Source organism: Durotheca rogersii, assembly GCF_024521655.1.
Source record: "Durotheca rogersii strain YMJ 92031201 chromosome Unknown GGS23scaffold_12, whole genome shotgun sequence".
NCBI classification, from domain to species: domain Eukaryota; kingdom Fungi; phylum Ascomycota; class Sordariomycetes; order Xylariales; family Xylariaceae; genus Durotheca; species Durotheca rogersii.
This window is the reverse complement of record NW_026251243.1, coordinates 91,068-106,131: the sequence shown is the minus strand read 5'-3', so window position 1 is coordinate 106,131 and position 15,064 is coordinate 91,068. Positions and strand designations below refer to the sequence as shown.

General features: G+C 53.7%; 4 protein-coding genes across 4 annotated transcripts; 3 read left to right on the top strand and 1 right to left on the bottom strand.

Moving 5' to 3' along the window:
* Positions 1-87: 87 nt before the first annotated feature.
* Positions 88-2,255, top strand: GGS23DRAFT_610163 (cytochrome P450; the record flags this gene model as incomplete). Its single annotated transcript, XM_051520316.1, has 6 exons — positions 88-615; positions 702-781; positions 837-939; positions 1,037-1,517; positions 1,585-1,868; positions 1,969-2,255. Exons 1-6 carry the CDS (start codon positions 201-203, stop codon positions 2,253-2,255), a joined length of 1,650 nt encoding a protein of 549 aa, XP_051371214.1. The 5' UTR covers positions 88-200.
* Positions 2,256-2,858: 603 nt separating this feature from the next.
* On the bottom strand, positions 2,859-3,963 carry GGS23DRAFT_610160 (UbiA prenyltransferase family; the record flags this gene model as incomplete). The annotated part of the gene is made up of 1 exon (XM_051520315.1): positions 2,859-3,963. One exon carries the CDS (start codon positions 3,961-3,963, stop codon positions 3,049-3,051), a length of 915 nt encoding a protein of 304 aa, XP_051371213.1. The 3' UTR covers positions 2,859-3,048.
* Positions 3,964-4,520: 557 nt separating this feature from the next.
* Positions 4,521-6,008, top strand: GGS23DRAFT_570527 (uncharacterized protein). The gene is made up of 4 exons (XM_051516519.1): positions 4,521-4,788; positions 4,846-4,950; positions 5,003-5,376; positions 5,446-6,008. The coding sequence occupies exons 1-4, from the start codon at positions 4,636-4,638 to the stop codon at positions 5,906-5,908; spliced, it is 1,095 nt and encodes a 364-aa protein (XP_051371212.1). The 5' UTR covers positions 4,521-4,635; the 3' UTR covers positions 5,909-6,008.
* Positions 6,009-12,279: 6,271 nt separating this feature from the next.
* GGS23DRAFT_597307 (uncharacterized protein) lies at positions 12,280-13,635 on the top strand (the record flags this gene model as incomplete). Its single annotated transcript, XM_051518602.1, has 6 exons — positions 12,280-12,392; positions 12,470-12,500; positions 12,582-12,933; positions 13,016-13,133; positions 13,216-13,289; positions 13,373-13,635. 6 exons carry the CDS (start codon positions 12,280-12,282, stop codon positions 13,633-13,635), a joined length of 951 nt encoding a protein of 316 aa, XP_051371211.1.
* Positions 13,636-15,064: the final 1,429 nt, after the last annotated feature.

Sequence of the window (15,064 nt, the reverse complement as noted above, 5' to 3'; positions counted from 1 at the left end):
TAGGGGGAAAGGCAGAGCATGCTTCTTAGGGACTTTTAGATATGATACGACTTATTTGCTCGTCCGTAGCTTCTATCCAAACGAGTAGCAACCATACGGATGCTGCAGTGACAAGTGAGAAGTTTTTTTTTTTTCAACTTGGACGGAGCCTACCGCAAGTCGTGTTTGTTGTAACCGACTAGATTCCACCAAGCACCAACATGTCTGTCTTTGGGACAGCGACACTCAACGCTTGGTTGATTGGCGTTGTCTGTGGCTTCGTTGCCCATCACGGGATCTTCACAAAGGGCGAATGGCATGTACACGCACCTCGAATTATCGTGGGTCATGTCTGGGTCTTTTTAACCCCAACGCTGGCAAGCTGGATCACCAACGGACGTGGAGTCGGCATAGTTTGCAACGCGCTGGCCTGGATGACTTGCGGTTATCTTCCAGGACTGTTGCTCAGTATCATCATCTATCGTATCTTCTTCCATCGCCTCACGAAGGCTGCCTTCCCTGGGCCATGGTATGCACGCATCACTAAGCTATGGCATGTCTGGGCATGCCGGGATTCCAGAAATCATATAGTGCTCGACAAGCTGCACAGAAAGTATGGCGACTTCGTGCGAACGGGTAAGTGACGGGAAGAGTAAGAACGGATATTGGTGCACAGTCATCACGACACCAGATACATATAACTGATAAGCAATGTGTTATAGGTCCCAGCGAGCTCACAATTTTCCGGCCAGAGATTTTCTTAGCAACGGATGGCCCTCATTCCGAATGCATGAAGTCAGATGTAAGATATACACTAATGCGTTCCTGTCTGCTTGTTGAGCTAATGAGTTCTGAAGTGGTATGACATTTTAGTACCGAATCTAGCACTTGTTACAGCAAGAGATAGAGAGACACATGCAGTCCGCCGACGGCAATGGAATCGTGCATTTTCTACCAAAGGTCCGTCGCATATCTATCCAACGAATTGTAGACTACGATGTCTATCTCTATAGCCGAGCTCTACTAACAGCGATATCACGTTGAATCCCCCGTGCAGCTCTGCAGGTCCACGAGCAGAAGATTATGTGCCATCTCAACGAGCTGGACCGGCATATCGAGGCCGACGCGAAGGGCAGTTATGTGTCCAACGCTCGAAACTTATTTTACTGGTTTGCGTTCGACGCCATGGGGGATTTTGTCCTCGGCAAGCCATTCGGCATGCAACAGAATCAGGAGTGGCATCACATTATTTTCCGGCTGCAACGCGCTCTGTCACTTTTGGGCCCCTTGAGTCCAACGCCGTGGCTAATACACGTGGGCTTCCAGCTAGCTCCTCGGGTATTTCGGCTTAGAGATTGGTTTGATATGGTCGCTTGGTGTCAGACCCAGATGGATGCGCGAATAAAGGACACATCGCGTTACCAGGAGCCCGATATCACACACTATATCATGATGGAAGACGTGAAGAACAAGGAGATAATCAACAATGCCCTGGCGTGGTTAAGCGGGGACAGCTTGCAAGCTATTGTCGCTGGAAGGTGGGCAGTATATCTTCAGCTTCCACGTTTTGACAGCTGGGAGCCAATACACTGACTCTTAACATAGTGGACCGATTGCAAATGCATTGCTGGGGCTTTTCACCGAAGTGGGGAGAAGTCCAACTGCCCAAGAAAAACTGTACCATGAGCTCAAGGACACCGATGTCTCTGACATCAAGGCATTAGCTAACCTGCCGTTCCTGAACGCCTGTATCGACGAGACGCTGCGTCTGTACCCTGCCCTCATGACTGGTGGGACACGCATGACCACTCAGAATGGCATGACCGTCGCGGGGAGATTCATACCACCATATACCACCATCGTGGCTCCTCAATACCTCATCTCACGGAGTACGTTCATCTCCTCACGAATTACCTTCATATCCATTACCTCCACACGCGGCAATTCTTCAAACTTGGGCGCTTAGCTAACCATTGTCTCTTCGGTTAGGGCAAGATTGTTTCCTAGACCCCCTCAGATTCGTGCCGGAACGATGGACAACTCGTCCCGAGATGGTGCTAAACGCGTCAGCTACCAAGCCCTTCGGGACGGGCCACACAAGCTGTGTTGGACGGCCTCTGGCAATCGACTCTTTGCGGCTCGTAACAGCACGCTTGATCAAGAAATATAAGTTTAAATTTGCTCCAGGCGAGGACGGAAGCGGCATGGATAAGCATATGAAGGACCAGTTCGTGCCGAATCCAGGCAACTTACAACTCTGTTTCAAGTTGCGATGAATACGCTAAGAGAAACTTGGCATGCAGAAAAGGTGAGAATCTTGGATTTATGGATTATTACTCTGATATTTCAACACTACGTGCATGGTGATAATCGATAATCTTGTTCGTTCACTTGTTTACCAGATCAGTCTACCTCTTGATCTCTTGTTCATAAGTAGTACAGGAGAATACCTCACTACTCTAAGGTAATCTCGCAGTCTAGGTTGGTGTGGCATAAGGCCTACAACGCCTAATCAAGAAAAGCCATCCATTGTCATCGCCTCGGTATTCTAGCCCAGTGAGTACTAGAATAGGAAAACCGTCCGTCACGGATGGGGTTTAAAACGTAATAGCAATCACACTCGGCGACGACTGAGCCTTAAGGAAACCACCGTGACCAACCGCGCGGATTTCGAGGAAGGCCGATACGGTAAAGAATAGCTACATCTACACCAACGAGGGGGGGACGAAAAGTTCTAAGCGAGCGGCTTTTCGTATGGAGATAATAGGACCTATCTGAGACACAATATGCAGATGATATTACGGTCAATCTTACACGACAACCAACGGCAAGCTCTTTTTCTGCAGTCAGATTCTAACCGGCATAAAAAGAGTTTCGCTGTTACCTTCCGCTCCTCCATCCATCCACGTAGCGCGACTGTTGAATGTGAATAGTGGGATGGATTACGCACGTCAGCACTAACGTACACATCCGGCTGCCAGGCGATCAAGCTGGTTTGTTGAACATCTGCAGCCTTGCGGCGCGCCTGATCGACGTCTTCTGTCCCATGCCATACGCTGAGACATCGACTCAGCCATTATACGGTCCAAGCAAGGGCAAGGAATATAGACCAAGCAACCAAAGGCACCACAGTTGCCAGCTTTGGCGGTCGTCTTCCCAACTCTTCCTCGTGAGCACCCTCCATGTCACCACCGCCGCGGGGATTCCTGGTACGGCGCAGGACATGGCCGAAAGGTCCCAAAATACGGCACAGACACAAGTCCAGAACCACACAAAGAAACCAATTGACCCTCTGGATATCTCGTCTCCCAGAAATAAGGCCACCGTCTTGCGGCCCCGAAGGCGATCCCCCGCCTGATCCTTTAAGTCCTGGATCTGCATGGTGGTCAATATGACACTGCTAATAACGCACGTCCAAATCATGCCGTTCCGATTGATGTTAGCCTGGTTGCCAAGTGCAATCTGTAGCGAGCCGCTGTTGTACATGGCATAGCCGACGGATATCAGTATCTCGCGGACGAAGGCCTCGTCCATCCCTCTCAAGTCGTTGTAAAGCCAGGTGATGATGTGGATAACTAACCCTTGTTCCCACACGCCGAGGTAGTAGTTGAGGCAGAGTGTAAGCGGTACCGAGATGAGCATGAGGTGGCGCGTCTGATCGCTGGTGATTCTGCCCGCGGGGATCGGTCGCCACGGCTTGTTGATGCGGTCTTCAGCAACGGATTCGGGAGCCCGCTGATTCGCAAGATCAAACGAGAGCAAATTGGCCCAGTTGAAGACGAGAACTATTGGTAGCCGCTGGAGTATTTCCAATCCCGAGGGCCGAACCCCTGCTGAGAGGGAGGTTGCTGCAACGGCCCCCAGGATCCCAAAGGCCGTGTTTGGGACAACAAAAGTAGCGAAATCACTTTCAGTAAAGGCCCAAATTAACGAGGGGATCCGAAAAGTCACTTGTGAGAGTGACGGTTTTGCGGAGGGTACCATTACGGACGCAGGCTTGAAATATCAGTCCAATATTAGCGCGAGACAGAAAAGCTCAGGTAGTGCGCAGGGCAGAATCCGGGACACGAAGTTCCGAATGTTAAGATTGAACAGCTGACAAGGTACTTAAGGGCCATAAGCATAAATATGGTCACATAAATCCGGAATTATTATATGAAGAGTGGCTTGGTGCTCTGGCGGGTTAACGAAACTATATACACGTGCCAATATTGCACGGTGTGCGCGTTGTTATACAGAAGACGCCGGAGGCTTGTATTAACGACTCCTTTGGAACGTGTTGTTACCTGAGATTCCGTGCCACGTTGGTGACACCTTTTGATTCGGCATTGATAGGCTGGGCATGGACGAGTCGCGTAGAAGCATCGAGTGTGAATATAAGCTGACGATTTGACGTGTTGAAATGTGCACATCCGTAGGAGCTAGATTGTGGGCAGACTGTGCTTCCCTAAAATCCTTAATGGGACCGTATCGGATAGTAAGTGTTGATGCCACACCCTTGGCGGTCGGGTAAGTTCTCGCCTTTTACATCAAATCTTCCCCTCCTCTTCTCGTCCCCTCCCCCTCCCCAGGTCCAGCCAGGCATTTTGACCCTGTGGAAGCAAACCCGAGCAGACCTTCAACACGGCCGTTGAATACGTGCGTTTTCGACAGGTAATGGCGAACTTCAGCTCTAGTGGCTTAACCTTCTTTGTATTCGTCATAGTTTTCACGGTCATTTGCGGTATATTCCTCCTGCTCCGTCTGTGGGCTGCGACTGTGTCGCGTCGTCCACTGTATCTCGACGATGCGATGATCCTTTTCGCCTATGCAAGACTCCACCTAAAGACAGATGCACAGATCGTTAAACTGACCACAGCACCACAGGCAAATTGCATAGCGCTTGGTGGGGTTGGCCTTTGGGCAGCAGTTAACGGACTTGGAAAACCAGGCTCAGAGTTATCCGAAGAAGAAATTGTTGTCAATGCAAAGGTAAGGACGGATATGGTTCTGGGAGATAATTTGCTAACCTGTACGGTACCAGCTCATCATTACATCGGACGTGTGTTGGCTATTCGCAAGTGTCTTCGTTAAGATGTCCATTCTCTGGCTCTACAACCGTATATTCGCTATCAGGGAGTTCAGGCGCTGGTGCTGGGCTCTCATGGCTGTCAACGGCTGCTACGGCGTCTCCTTCTTGGTCGTATACCTCACCAACTGCACGCCAGTGGACCAACTCTGGAACCCTACTCCGGACGGCCACTGCCGCGATATGCAAATCAGCGACTTTGCCACCGTCGCCATCAACATGTTATTCGACCTAGCGATATTGCTACTTCCCCTACCTACTCTCTGGGGCCTGAAACTTCCTCTGCGAAAGAAGATTGTGGTTACCATTATGTTCAGCTTCGGTATTGCGTGAGTTGTTTCCCGACCTACAACCCTAAGAAAACTGCCCGAAACCGAAGGCTACTGACACGCTTACAGCACGATCGCAATCATGATATGGAGGATCGTGGCAACTCTTCGGACCAGAGCCGACCCTGACTTCACTCTACACCTCGGGACGATCGGGTTGATCAGCTTCTTCGAGTTATGGTTCGGCATCATCGTTGCCTGCATGCCCACATTGGCTCCCCTGTTCCGCGCCTACGCCAAGCCTCTCGTCTCTAAGTTGAAGGCCGGCCCAGACGGTTCCTCTAGCTCTGCGTCATACGCCTTGGCGGATCTCCCTCGTCAGGCCTTTGGCAGAAATAACATTCACGGGTCAAAGTACGACAGAATCGACGGGGGCAAAGATGCTGTCCGTGGAGAGGCCCGGTCCCAGGAGCCCCATGGAAGGGGAATGATTGTAACCACGGAAATCTTTTCCACATCCGAATATCGCACCAAACCCGGGCCGATGCAAGGTAGCAGCGTCGGCCATATCTGGAGTGACGTTGACGAATAGTCGAGTACAGGCGACAATAAGTCGCTCAGTGCTGAATACTTAAAATGTATTAGCATTGAAATAAAGTACAATATAAATTCATTTATGTGCCAGCCTTAAACTAAATGAGTAGCTCCCTAACGTAGATTAACTCAACGTGATTTGTGTCTCGGGGGTCGAGACGTCAATAAGAGAAATATCTATCTATATCTTAAGACGTGAAGGAATAGATAGCGTTTACATATTCAGCTCTAGCTAGCCTTACTTAACGACATTCGTTATACGAATCAGCTAAATTCTGCTAATCCACTACTTACAGGCCACGCCTTGGTAAATTTCCTGGATTCCATATCACTTTCCAATTGCAAAACTAAAAATTAAGTATACCTTCATCATTATCGTTATCGCGTAGCTTTTCGTGGAGAGCTACGCCTAGAAGCATGTGTGCGACGAGAGAGAGAAAGACGGGAGAGATCGAACTATGTATCAAAATATGAAAGAACTAAAGGAGCCAGAACGACGAAAAGCTACATGAAGAGCTCTCGTATGCCGTAAGCTATGAGAATCCGGATAGGTACGAGGGCGGAGAGAGCCGGCAGAAAAGGAGGGAAAAGGTGGAAAGTCCTACGTGATAAGGGTTTGTTGAAATATGTTAGTTATACCTATGTTACGTAGATCGGGAGAGCTACGTAGGAGGCTGAAGTTGCTCTGCTTGTGGAAGTAACGGAAGCTGAGATAAGAAGGTTGAATTAACTAACTAGCTAACTAGGAGGGAAACAAATAAAGGAGATACAAGCTACCTATATATACACAATAAGGAGCTACGAGCTCGATTATATAAGCGAGTAACCGGAAAACGAGTAGAGAGCTAGGGATAGGTGGCTCTATACGTGACATTATAATATTGCAATAATTGCATAGTTCTTTACTTTCCTTGCCTCTGCTACCATCCTGCTGTCTATTAAAGAAGAACAGCGTGGGCGCGCTATTGATAGGATGGGTGAACAGCGTTAGCTGCCAACAACTGACCTAGGTGCCGATCAACAGGATAACAGTGACAGCTGTATCTGTAATTGGCTAGCTGTAGATGTCAACTGGGAGAAGAAGAGATATCAAAGAAAAAGAAGAAGGCATGCACAACATTTATGGCGAAGGATGGCGATCAGAAGAGTGTATGTCTATCTAGCTGGTGACTATTAAAGATGACTACGATGGATGATGAAAATGTGTATGCGAGGCCTATATAAATACTCACCTGAAACCCTACGAGGACAAGTCCTACAAAACCACTACACTATGAGTACCTATTCTAAGGCAGGGCACTTATTCAATCTTGGTTTAACAAGGGCAACAGGAATGTTACGACACTACCGTCCTATAAGTAGCTAGGGCTCTCAGTGCTGAGGAGGGACAGCGTGGGTACGCTGTTGGAGAGTCGTATACTGAACCACAGCTGCCATTAACAACTCGCCCAGGTGCCGATCACCAAGAATACAGCTGCAACAGCAGTGCAACAACTGTAATTAGTACCTGGCTGCTACGATCCTAGGTACCACGTATGTATTAAAGAGTGGAAATAGCCTAATATGGATTGGGAGCCTTCATGTTTCTAGCAGTTTATAAAAGACTCAGCCATGGCAACCTACCAGCAGAGCCTCGTACTCTAATAATTCCAACACTCTTCCTTTCTACCCTCTACCGCATGAGACAGCAGACAGTTTTGTTTCCTTGCTTGAATGTATAGGCTCGTATAGAGGCTGCCCCCCCCGCTCCCCTCCCCCTTTCCTCTCCTTCACATTAGCGGTCGAGGACAGTACGAGTAAACAACGCATGGCACGGACGTACGACAGAGACTTGATAGTAATTTGACGGCGATTTGGGTAAAAGAAACCTACAATATTGTGAATACATCTTAACTGGTTTCCTGCGATGAACTGAAACAATACTGAAGCTGACGTTGGGGAAAAGTCAACGTACGCTGCTAATATATGGCAGTCTAGGCCGTTTATTAGGCGACGGCGTGTTTAAATACTGCAATATTCCACGGGAAAGGCAAACGACAGGCTCCCATGTACTCGGGCAGGTATTAGTTCCTTTCCTCGACAATGGTGACAAGCGACACCAATTATAGGTACCCGAAGCAGTCTCCTCTAGACAGTGCGCGGCACTGTACCTACCGTATAAACAAACAAGTCACTACGCAGCACGCCCCGACAACACTTCTTATCGTATCTCTCTCGTCTAGTAACACTGACAGGCAGATTCATCTCGCTCCTCTCTCTCCTTCCTCCCCGAAGCCTCCCCTCATTGCCTCGCCTACGTCTTAGGAAGCGAACTCATCGCAGAGACCGACTCCATCTATCCTTGAACGTGCGCGCCCGTCTACGCCACTCCTTCTCGCGCTCTCTCTCTGCTGCTTCCTTCCCTCGCTAACGGTTTTCCACAGGCAACACCGATCGGCCGCAGACAATTCACCCTGCAGCCGCGTCCTCTCCGTTCACCTCCCGCCATCTGCATCAACAAGACGGCAAGCCTTCGGTTCACGATGTCCTCCGCCAACGACAAGCCGGGTGCTCCCGGCCCCAGCGCCGCCGGCAGCGGCGCCAAGATGCAGCTGAGCCAGCGCGAGATCGAGGTCGTGTCCAAGGCCTGGCTCTGCATCACGTCGGTGAAGAACGGCGTGCCTCAGGTAAGTGTGGCCGCGCCTGTGGCACACTCGCCGCATCTGCCCTCCCCCTTCCGCCCCGGCCCTGCAAAATCCCCGCTCTCTCCCGCACCCTGCCGAGCCATCAAGCGCCAACCCCCCGCCAGCTGACGCTTATATGTACACCCCGCAGGTCGACGCGCGGAAGCTCGCGCAGGTGGGCCCGTACGCGAGCGCGGACTCGGCGCGCCACGTGTGGAAGCCGATCGAGCGGAAGCTGGTGGCGATGGCGGCGGCGGACAGCGGCGGCAGCGCCGAGCGCAGCAGCCCCGCGACGACGCCGCGGTCCGGCGCCACCCCGCGCAAGGCGAAGGCAGCCACCAGCCGCAGCGAGGCCGCGTCGCCGTCGCCGGCCCCGCGCCGCCCCCAGAGCCGCGACGCCGCCGGCTACGACGACGACGACGACGACGACAAGGCCGCCTCGCCCATCCTCCGCAAGCTCAAGCTGCGCCTGCGCGAGGTGCCGCCTAGCGACAGCGGCGGCGAGGGCGAGATCTGACGAAAATCGCTGCGCTCCTCGTCTCCCTCGCAGGGTCAATCGCACCCGCGTCTGCCCCGGTCTTGTCTCATCTGAGGGGCTTTTTTTCTTCTTCCTCTTTCGTCTCGCGGTGATACACGGCATTTCGTGCGCGCGTGTGTGCTTGCTCATCATGCCGCCAATTTCTTTTCCGTCCTACTGCGCGTTGATTTGTCGCGGCGCGCTGCTGCTCCGTCTTGTACGCTAGCAGCTAATATGGCGTGCTCGGCCAGGCCGCGCACTAAGTTCCTCGGACGGGGTCTAGTTCCCGTCCGTTGAGCGGGGGCAGCAGAAGCCCCCCTAGTCGGGGCTAAGGCACTAAGGGGGACGAACGAGGTGCGGGAAGAGAGCTGCGGTCTCAGGCCACAGGGACGCGGACTCGACACCCAGGCCGATGGTTCGGTAGTCTGGCTGGTTTAGTAGGTAAGCAAGAAAGCAGAGGAATGAATGGCATGCTCGGATTTCCTCGGGAGGGAGGGGGGCAGAGTTGGGAAGAGGTGTCGGGGATGAAGGTGAGGGTAGCCGGGCACATCCGGATGTTTAGCTGCGCGTAGCCCAAGGCGTCGACGCAGTAGGAGCTGGGAAATGAATTTGGGGGGTTGCTGGCGCGGTATGGGCAACGGTACAGGACTCTGTCTACGGGGCTCTATCTCGACGGGGATAACACAGCAAATAACCGTTTCCTCGTCTCCCCCACTCCACGTTTAATCCTTATCCAAGTGAGTAAGCAGCAAGGTGAGAGACCTCGAGACCTTGGTAAGCGGCTGAGGGTCTAGAGAATGCCCGGGCATTAGCGTGGCAAGAGGGTAGGAAATCACAAGCTGCTTCAGGGGTTTCTGGCATTAGTGGTAGGGGTCGACGTAGCCGGGTCGCCGTGGGGGATGCCGTGCATAGCTACACCTATCTCGAGTCTACTTCGCCGAAGTGCAGGCATCTGAGTACACCGACCGGTGACATACCCACCACACCGCGTGAAATGCAGATATACTCATAGAGCTGGGCAATAGCCGCATAATACTAAGACCCAATCCTTTGCCTCGAGAAGGGAGCAGGATTACTTACTTTCCCCAGAGCGGACGGTCGAGTGTTTCATACACCGTGCCATGCCTGCCCGTTACCTTCCTGTCGGTAACGCAGACGTGAAACGCCTTGAGGATGATTCGCTGCCCGTAGGTATGAGTAAGTAATAACACTTGCGCAGCGCGGTAACGCTAGGCTGTAGCGTCCCCTTTAGAGCAGATCTGTCTTGGCTCAGGACGATGCGTGTACCTGCTTATCTTGCTACCCGGCTCCCACGAGATGCGGATAGCTTTTTCTCCTTCGTATTTCCCAAGTCTGAATAGAGTCCCTCTCTGCTGTGCGCGTATGAATACCTATGAGTAGTACATTTGATAAGGACATGCACCTGAGGTACCTCGGGATGTAACCAGGTCCTGTCCTGTCGCATCGAAGACGGGGCGAGAGGTGAGCTGGTTGGGCCAGGTTGGGCGCTGCCGCCAAGCTGCAATAGCGCAGAGGGGGGATAATAGCATAACCTTTCTAGAAGAGACAGGGAAGCGCTTATCTGTGCGGTATCTGGGGCCAGCGCCCTAGGCAGTAGCGGAGTACCTCGGGCACCTCCCAGGACCTCAGACCTCCACCTCTTGGCGGCCTCCAGCGGGACGGGAATGGCTCGTGTATACCTGAGGTGCGACGACCGGTACTTCACACCGTCAGGTAAGATGCCTTAGAGGTAGGCAAGTTATGGTGGAATAGAAAGCAGCCCGTTGTGCGTGTCAGCCAGAGGCCGCTTCGGTACCCGATGCAGCTGTGCACATATGCCGGGTGCTTGTGCGGGTTCCTTGGCGCCGTGGTCGGTCGGTCGCCGTCTAGAATTAGGCAAGGCGCAGCGCACTCTGCCCGTTCGCTCACCGTCTTATCACCCTCTCGTCCCGTGGCGCCTTCGCACGCTACATCCCGTCATTGGCCCGCTCGCCCTCTCGCTGTCCTACTTCTGTCCTCGCCGTATTAGTGTAGATGTACTCACATGCTCGGGATGTGCCACGCTCACGCCATCGGTCAATCGCTAACCGATATGCCTACACGACCCGCACCTTTATAGGGCCCCCGCCGATGGCTCTCGAAAGTACTTCCCCGGCCTTCTTCAGCGTCGCCGCGACGCCTCGCGACGAGATTTGAGACCTTGACCTTGGGGTGAGACTCGACCTCTGTGTCTCTCGGCATCTGGATTGCCACCGCAGAGCCATAGGACCGTGCCGAGATTCGTTACCGCGGTCCTGGGGCGTCGCGAACAACGATCCCCCCTTACCCCCACCCCCGGCCTAGGCACATTATCGTATCCCCCTCATGCGAGGGAAGTTTGGCGATTCCTTTCGATGCGACCCTACCACGCCTTTTTTCCTATTCTTCCCCCCCCTCCCTCTCTTCATCCTGGCCGACCCAACCCAGCGACGGCCAGCTGCGCATGGACCCGCGCCCATCAATGCCTCATCCGGCGTCCAGCCGCTGCCGCCCGCGCCCATGCACGAGCGAATACTAACTCCCTCTCCTTACATCTTCGCAGCGATAAGGACACCACCACCACCGCCAGACCACCATCTCGGGTCGCCAGCGACTAGCATTGCCAACCGGTTTGGCTTCCGACCGACCTGGGCAGAACCGCACCACGCGGTAGAGGGCGGGTGGCGGTCCTTCTGATACCCCGTGCGACGGTATTCGTTGCGCCGGTCGCCTCCTCCAGCTAATGGCTGGCTTGTCCTAGGGCGTTGAGAAACACCGTGCCAGGCAGTGCGATGGCGCAACCCTCTCGGCATATGGTCATCTTTCTCGTGTCGTGTCTCATCCTGTCCCGCTGGGGGATGCCATAAAAACGACCGCCCTCTCTTGCTTACGCCCCCAACCCCCCCGGTCGATATGGGCAGGCCCTGTCCTTATTATTGTCCGCATCTCTAGCTGGCCCTTTCCCGTCTGTCCTATTTCCTGTCCTTGTTATTTTGGTCTGCCCCCCCCGCGCGCGCCAACCCCCAACCACGAGCTGTGGCGAGTGAGTACATACTGCCCGGAGGGTCATGTCATCATACCACCATCCTTCACCCACCTAGTTTCTCTCACCTCTCGAGACGACCCGAATCCGTCGCAACATCGAAGTGGCCTCCGGCAAACCCGTCGATTATGGCTGACCTGGAGACCTCTATTCACGTCGGGATTTGGTTCATGGTTGGGGTGTCGCTTCTGGCTCTCGTTCTCCGATGCTATTGTCGCCTCTCCCGGCAGCGATCGCTATGGTAAGTGGTGTCGTGTCCCGACTCTCCGCGTGCAAGCGAGGTGTCAATACGGCGGCGTCTCTGACCAAGGATCACAGGCTGGATGATTTCGTGCTTATGGCCGCTTGGGTAGGGAGCCACACCCCCCCTCGCCGATGGTGGCAGAGAGTCCTCCTAGTTTGCTAAACAGGACTTCCCCTCTCTCAATAGGTCATGGTAGCCATCAGCGGCGGCTTCATCAGCGCTTTCGCCTCGCCCCGCTCCGGCATCTCCATCGCCGGCAGCGACATGATCATGACCTACTTCAGCGTCTGCTCCGTCTTCTGCGGGCTCGCTTCGGCCTGGTCCAAGACTTCGTTCGCCATCACCCTGCTGCGGCTGGAGCTCGGACGGGGCCGGTACTTCCTGTGGTGGGTCATCGCGACGGTCAACGCGTCGTATCTTCTCTACATAATCACGGCTTGGAATAAGCCGTGCGGTGTCGTGGGGAAAGACGACCTGTATATCCCCGGGCCCTGCTGGAGCTCCACCGCCAAGATGGCGGTGCCTCTGGCCGTCGTCTGTACGCGCCCGCATTACCGAGCTCCCGCTCCTCTCCCAACTTGAGCGTGTCAGTAAGCTGACCCGGTCCCACGCTGCAACAGTATATTCGGCCGCGATGGACTTCGCGCTCGTGATCTTCCCCTGGAAGATCGTCTGGAAGACCCAGATGCAAAAGAAAGAGAAGATAGGTGTCGCGCTAGCCATGAGTTTTGGTGTGCTGTAAGTGCTTTAAACACGGTCGGTTTCGTAGGCACCGAATACCCGGGCGATGCTGACTGGCAGGAATACTCCGCGAAATCAGAGCTGGCGCCATAGCGATAAAAAGAGCCGTGAATATGACGGGGTTGGATCCCGTTGCATCCTTCACCTACTTTTGTAAGCGCTTCCCCACCATCAACCACTGTCATCATGTCTATCCATCCTCTCCTCACACCCCACTAATGCGCGCGTGATGTAAGACGGGAGATGCATACAATGCGTGTACAACCTAGCGGAGCCGTCTGTATCCATCGTCGCACAATCGATACCGAATCTGCGCGCATTCTTCGTCCGTGAGAAATCACCGTCCCGGCTCCCACATCTCTCGCTCCCAATCGCCTTCCGCAAGGGCCCGGGAACCCGGGGGGTATCTGGCGAGGTGAGGTGGCCCTCGTTCCACACCGATCGGGACTCGGCCAAGGACCTGCGCAACTATGCGGCGGGGGTCAACGATGCTGATTGAGTCCGAGGGAAAATCACCGGGACTTGCTGCGTCATCGGAAACGAGGGTATTATTGGAAGGGTCGGCGTCGTGCGCTGCTACTTGCGGAGCTCTGAAAGCAATTAGTAACAAACAAGGGTCAGGCTATACAGGTGTTTTGATGGCTGATTTGTGGCGAAGAGCCTCACAACGGGGGTAAGGGATACTGACCTGCGCGAATGCGCTGGTCTCGTCATGATTTACATGTTATTACGAGGAATCTGGCTAGGTCTCGTAACGGAGGAACCGGCAATCATGGCCGAGAGAGCATGCACAACCACGCGGAGTCTAGGGATTATGGCGGACCCGACCGAGTAATTGTTAGCCTGGTTGGTGTTCAGGAGTCCGGATATTGGCTATTATAGGGAAGAATGGCGGAACGGGGAAAGGTTGCGGCGTCGCTAGAAATCGGGTAATGTCACCGCTACGCCCCCCATACGGGGGTGTAAGTTTATACTATGTAGGTATAGCTTCCTACGCGCCGTGTTACACGCGAACACCACGCGATAATAAGACTCCATCTCCAGATAGGAAGCGTAACAAGTTCGCGATTTTCCTAGAACAAAAGCCGTCACCGGGAAAAGGCAATCCGGGCACATCCGTGTCTCGACAGCCGCGCTGCGTCGTATACGCCTAAGGCGTTGTGGTGTTAGAAGCATAGCATGTTGGGGGAGGAAGGTTTCACAGCGGTCAGGCTTACGACGCGGGGGAGCTCGACTCGAACTCGGCCGATCCGGCGCGGCCGCCAAGCGCGCCGTGTCCACGTCCCCGAGCGGGCGGCGCGTCTCCAACGTCGCGCAGGCGTCATCCGCATGCGAGATAATCTTGGCTCGTCATCTTGCCTGACTGATAAGTGGAAGCCTTGCTACTCGGCGGCTGACCCCCCCACGCTCTCGCCAGGAATAGATTTAATACCACTCCTAATTCCCAATAACACGCCGCGGAGATAGTTGCTGGTGCGATCAATCCCCCCCTCCCCCCCGGCTGCGGCTTGTGGTGTCTCCGGAGGCTCGTGGTTCGTCGACTCTGCGTTCGCAGGCAAAGTCTCGTCGGTCTGCTTACCACACCTTTCCACAGAGTGCGGGCTCCGCCTTTATCGCCTCCCCACTCCCCTCGTCTCCCGCCTACCCAAAGGACCCCCTAGCCTCCTTTCCAGGTTAGGCCAGTGTAAGCGTTACCCTTATCAACTCATCAACTCGTGAGCAGGTGCTGCCCAGAGAAATAATAGTTCGTTAATGATGTAAGCGGATCGACAGTTTGCTCCCCCGAATAGAGGAGAAGTCTTACTTAAGATATCATGCCGTCGTCTTAACGGAGCAAGGGTATTATGGAGAGCATAACGTCGGCGACTTCGACGCTAGAGGCGATCTATGAATAAGGGATTTTGTTAGAATTATCGTAGCTGCAGGAC

Excerpts from the sequence above, each read along its gene's own strand:
- GGS23DRAFT_570527 (XM_051516519.1), top strand. The coding sequence starts at position 4,636 with ATGGCGAACTTCAGCTCTAGTGGCTTAACCTTCTTTGTATTCGTCATA. Across the intron at positions 4,789-4,845 it reads CGATGATCCTTTTCGCCTAT|GCAAATTGCATAGCGCTTGG; the intron begins GCAAGACTCCAC and ends ACAGCACCACAG. Across the intron at positions 4,951-5,002 it reads AAATTGTTGTCAATGCAAAG|CTCATCATTACATCGGACGT; the intron begins GTAAGGACGGAT and ends GTACGGTACCAG.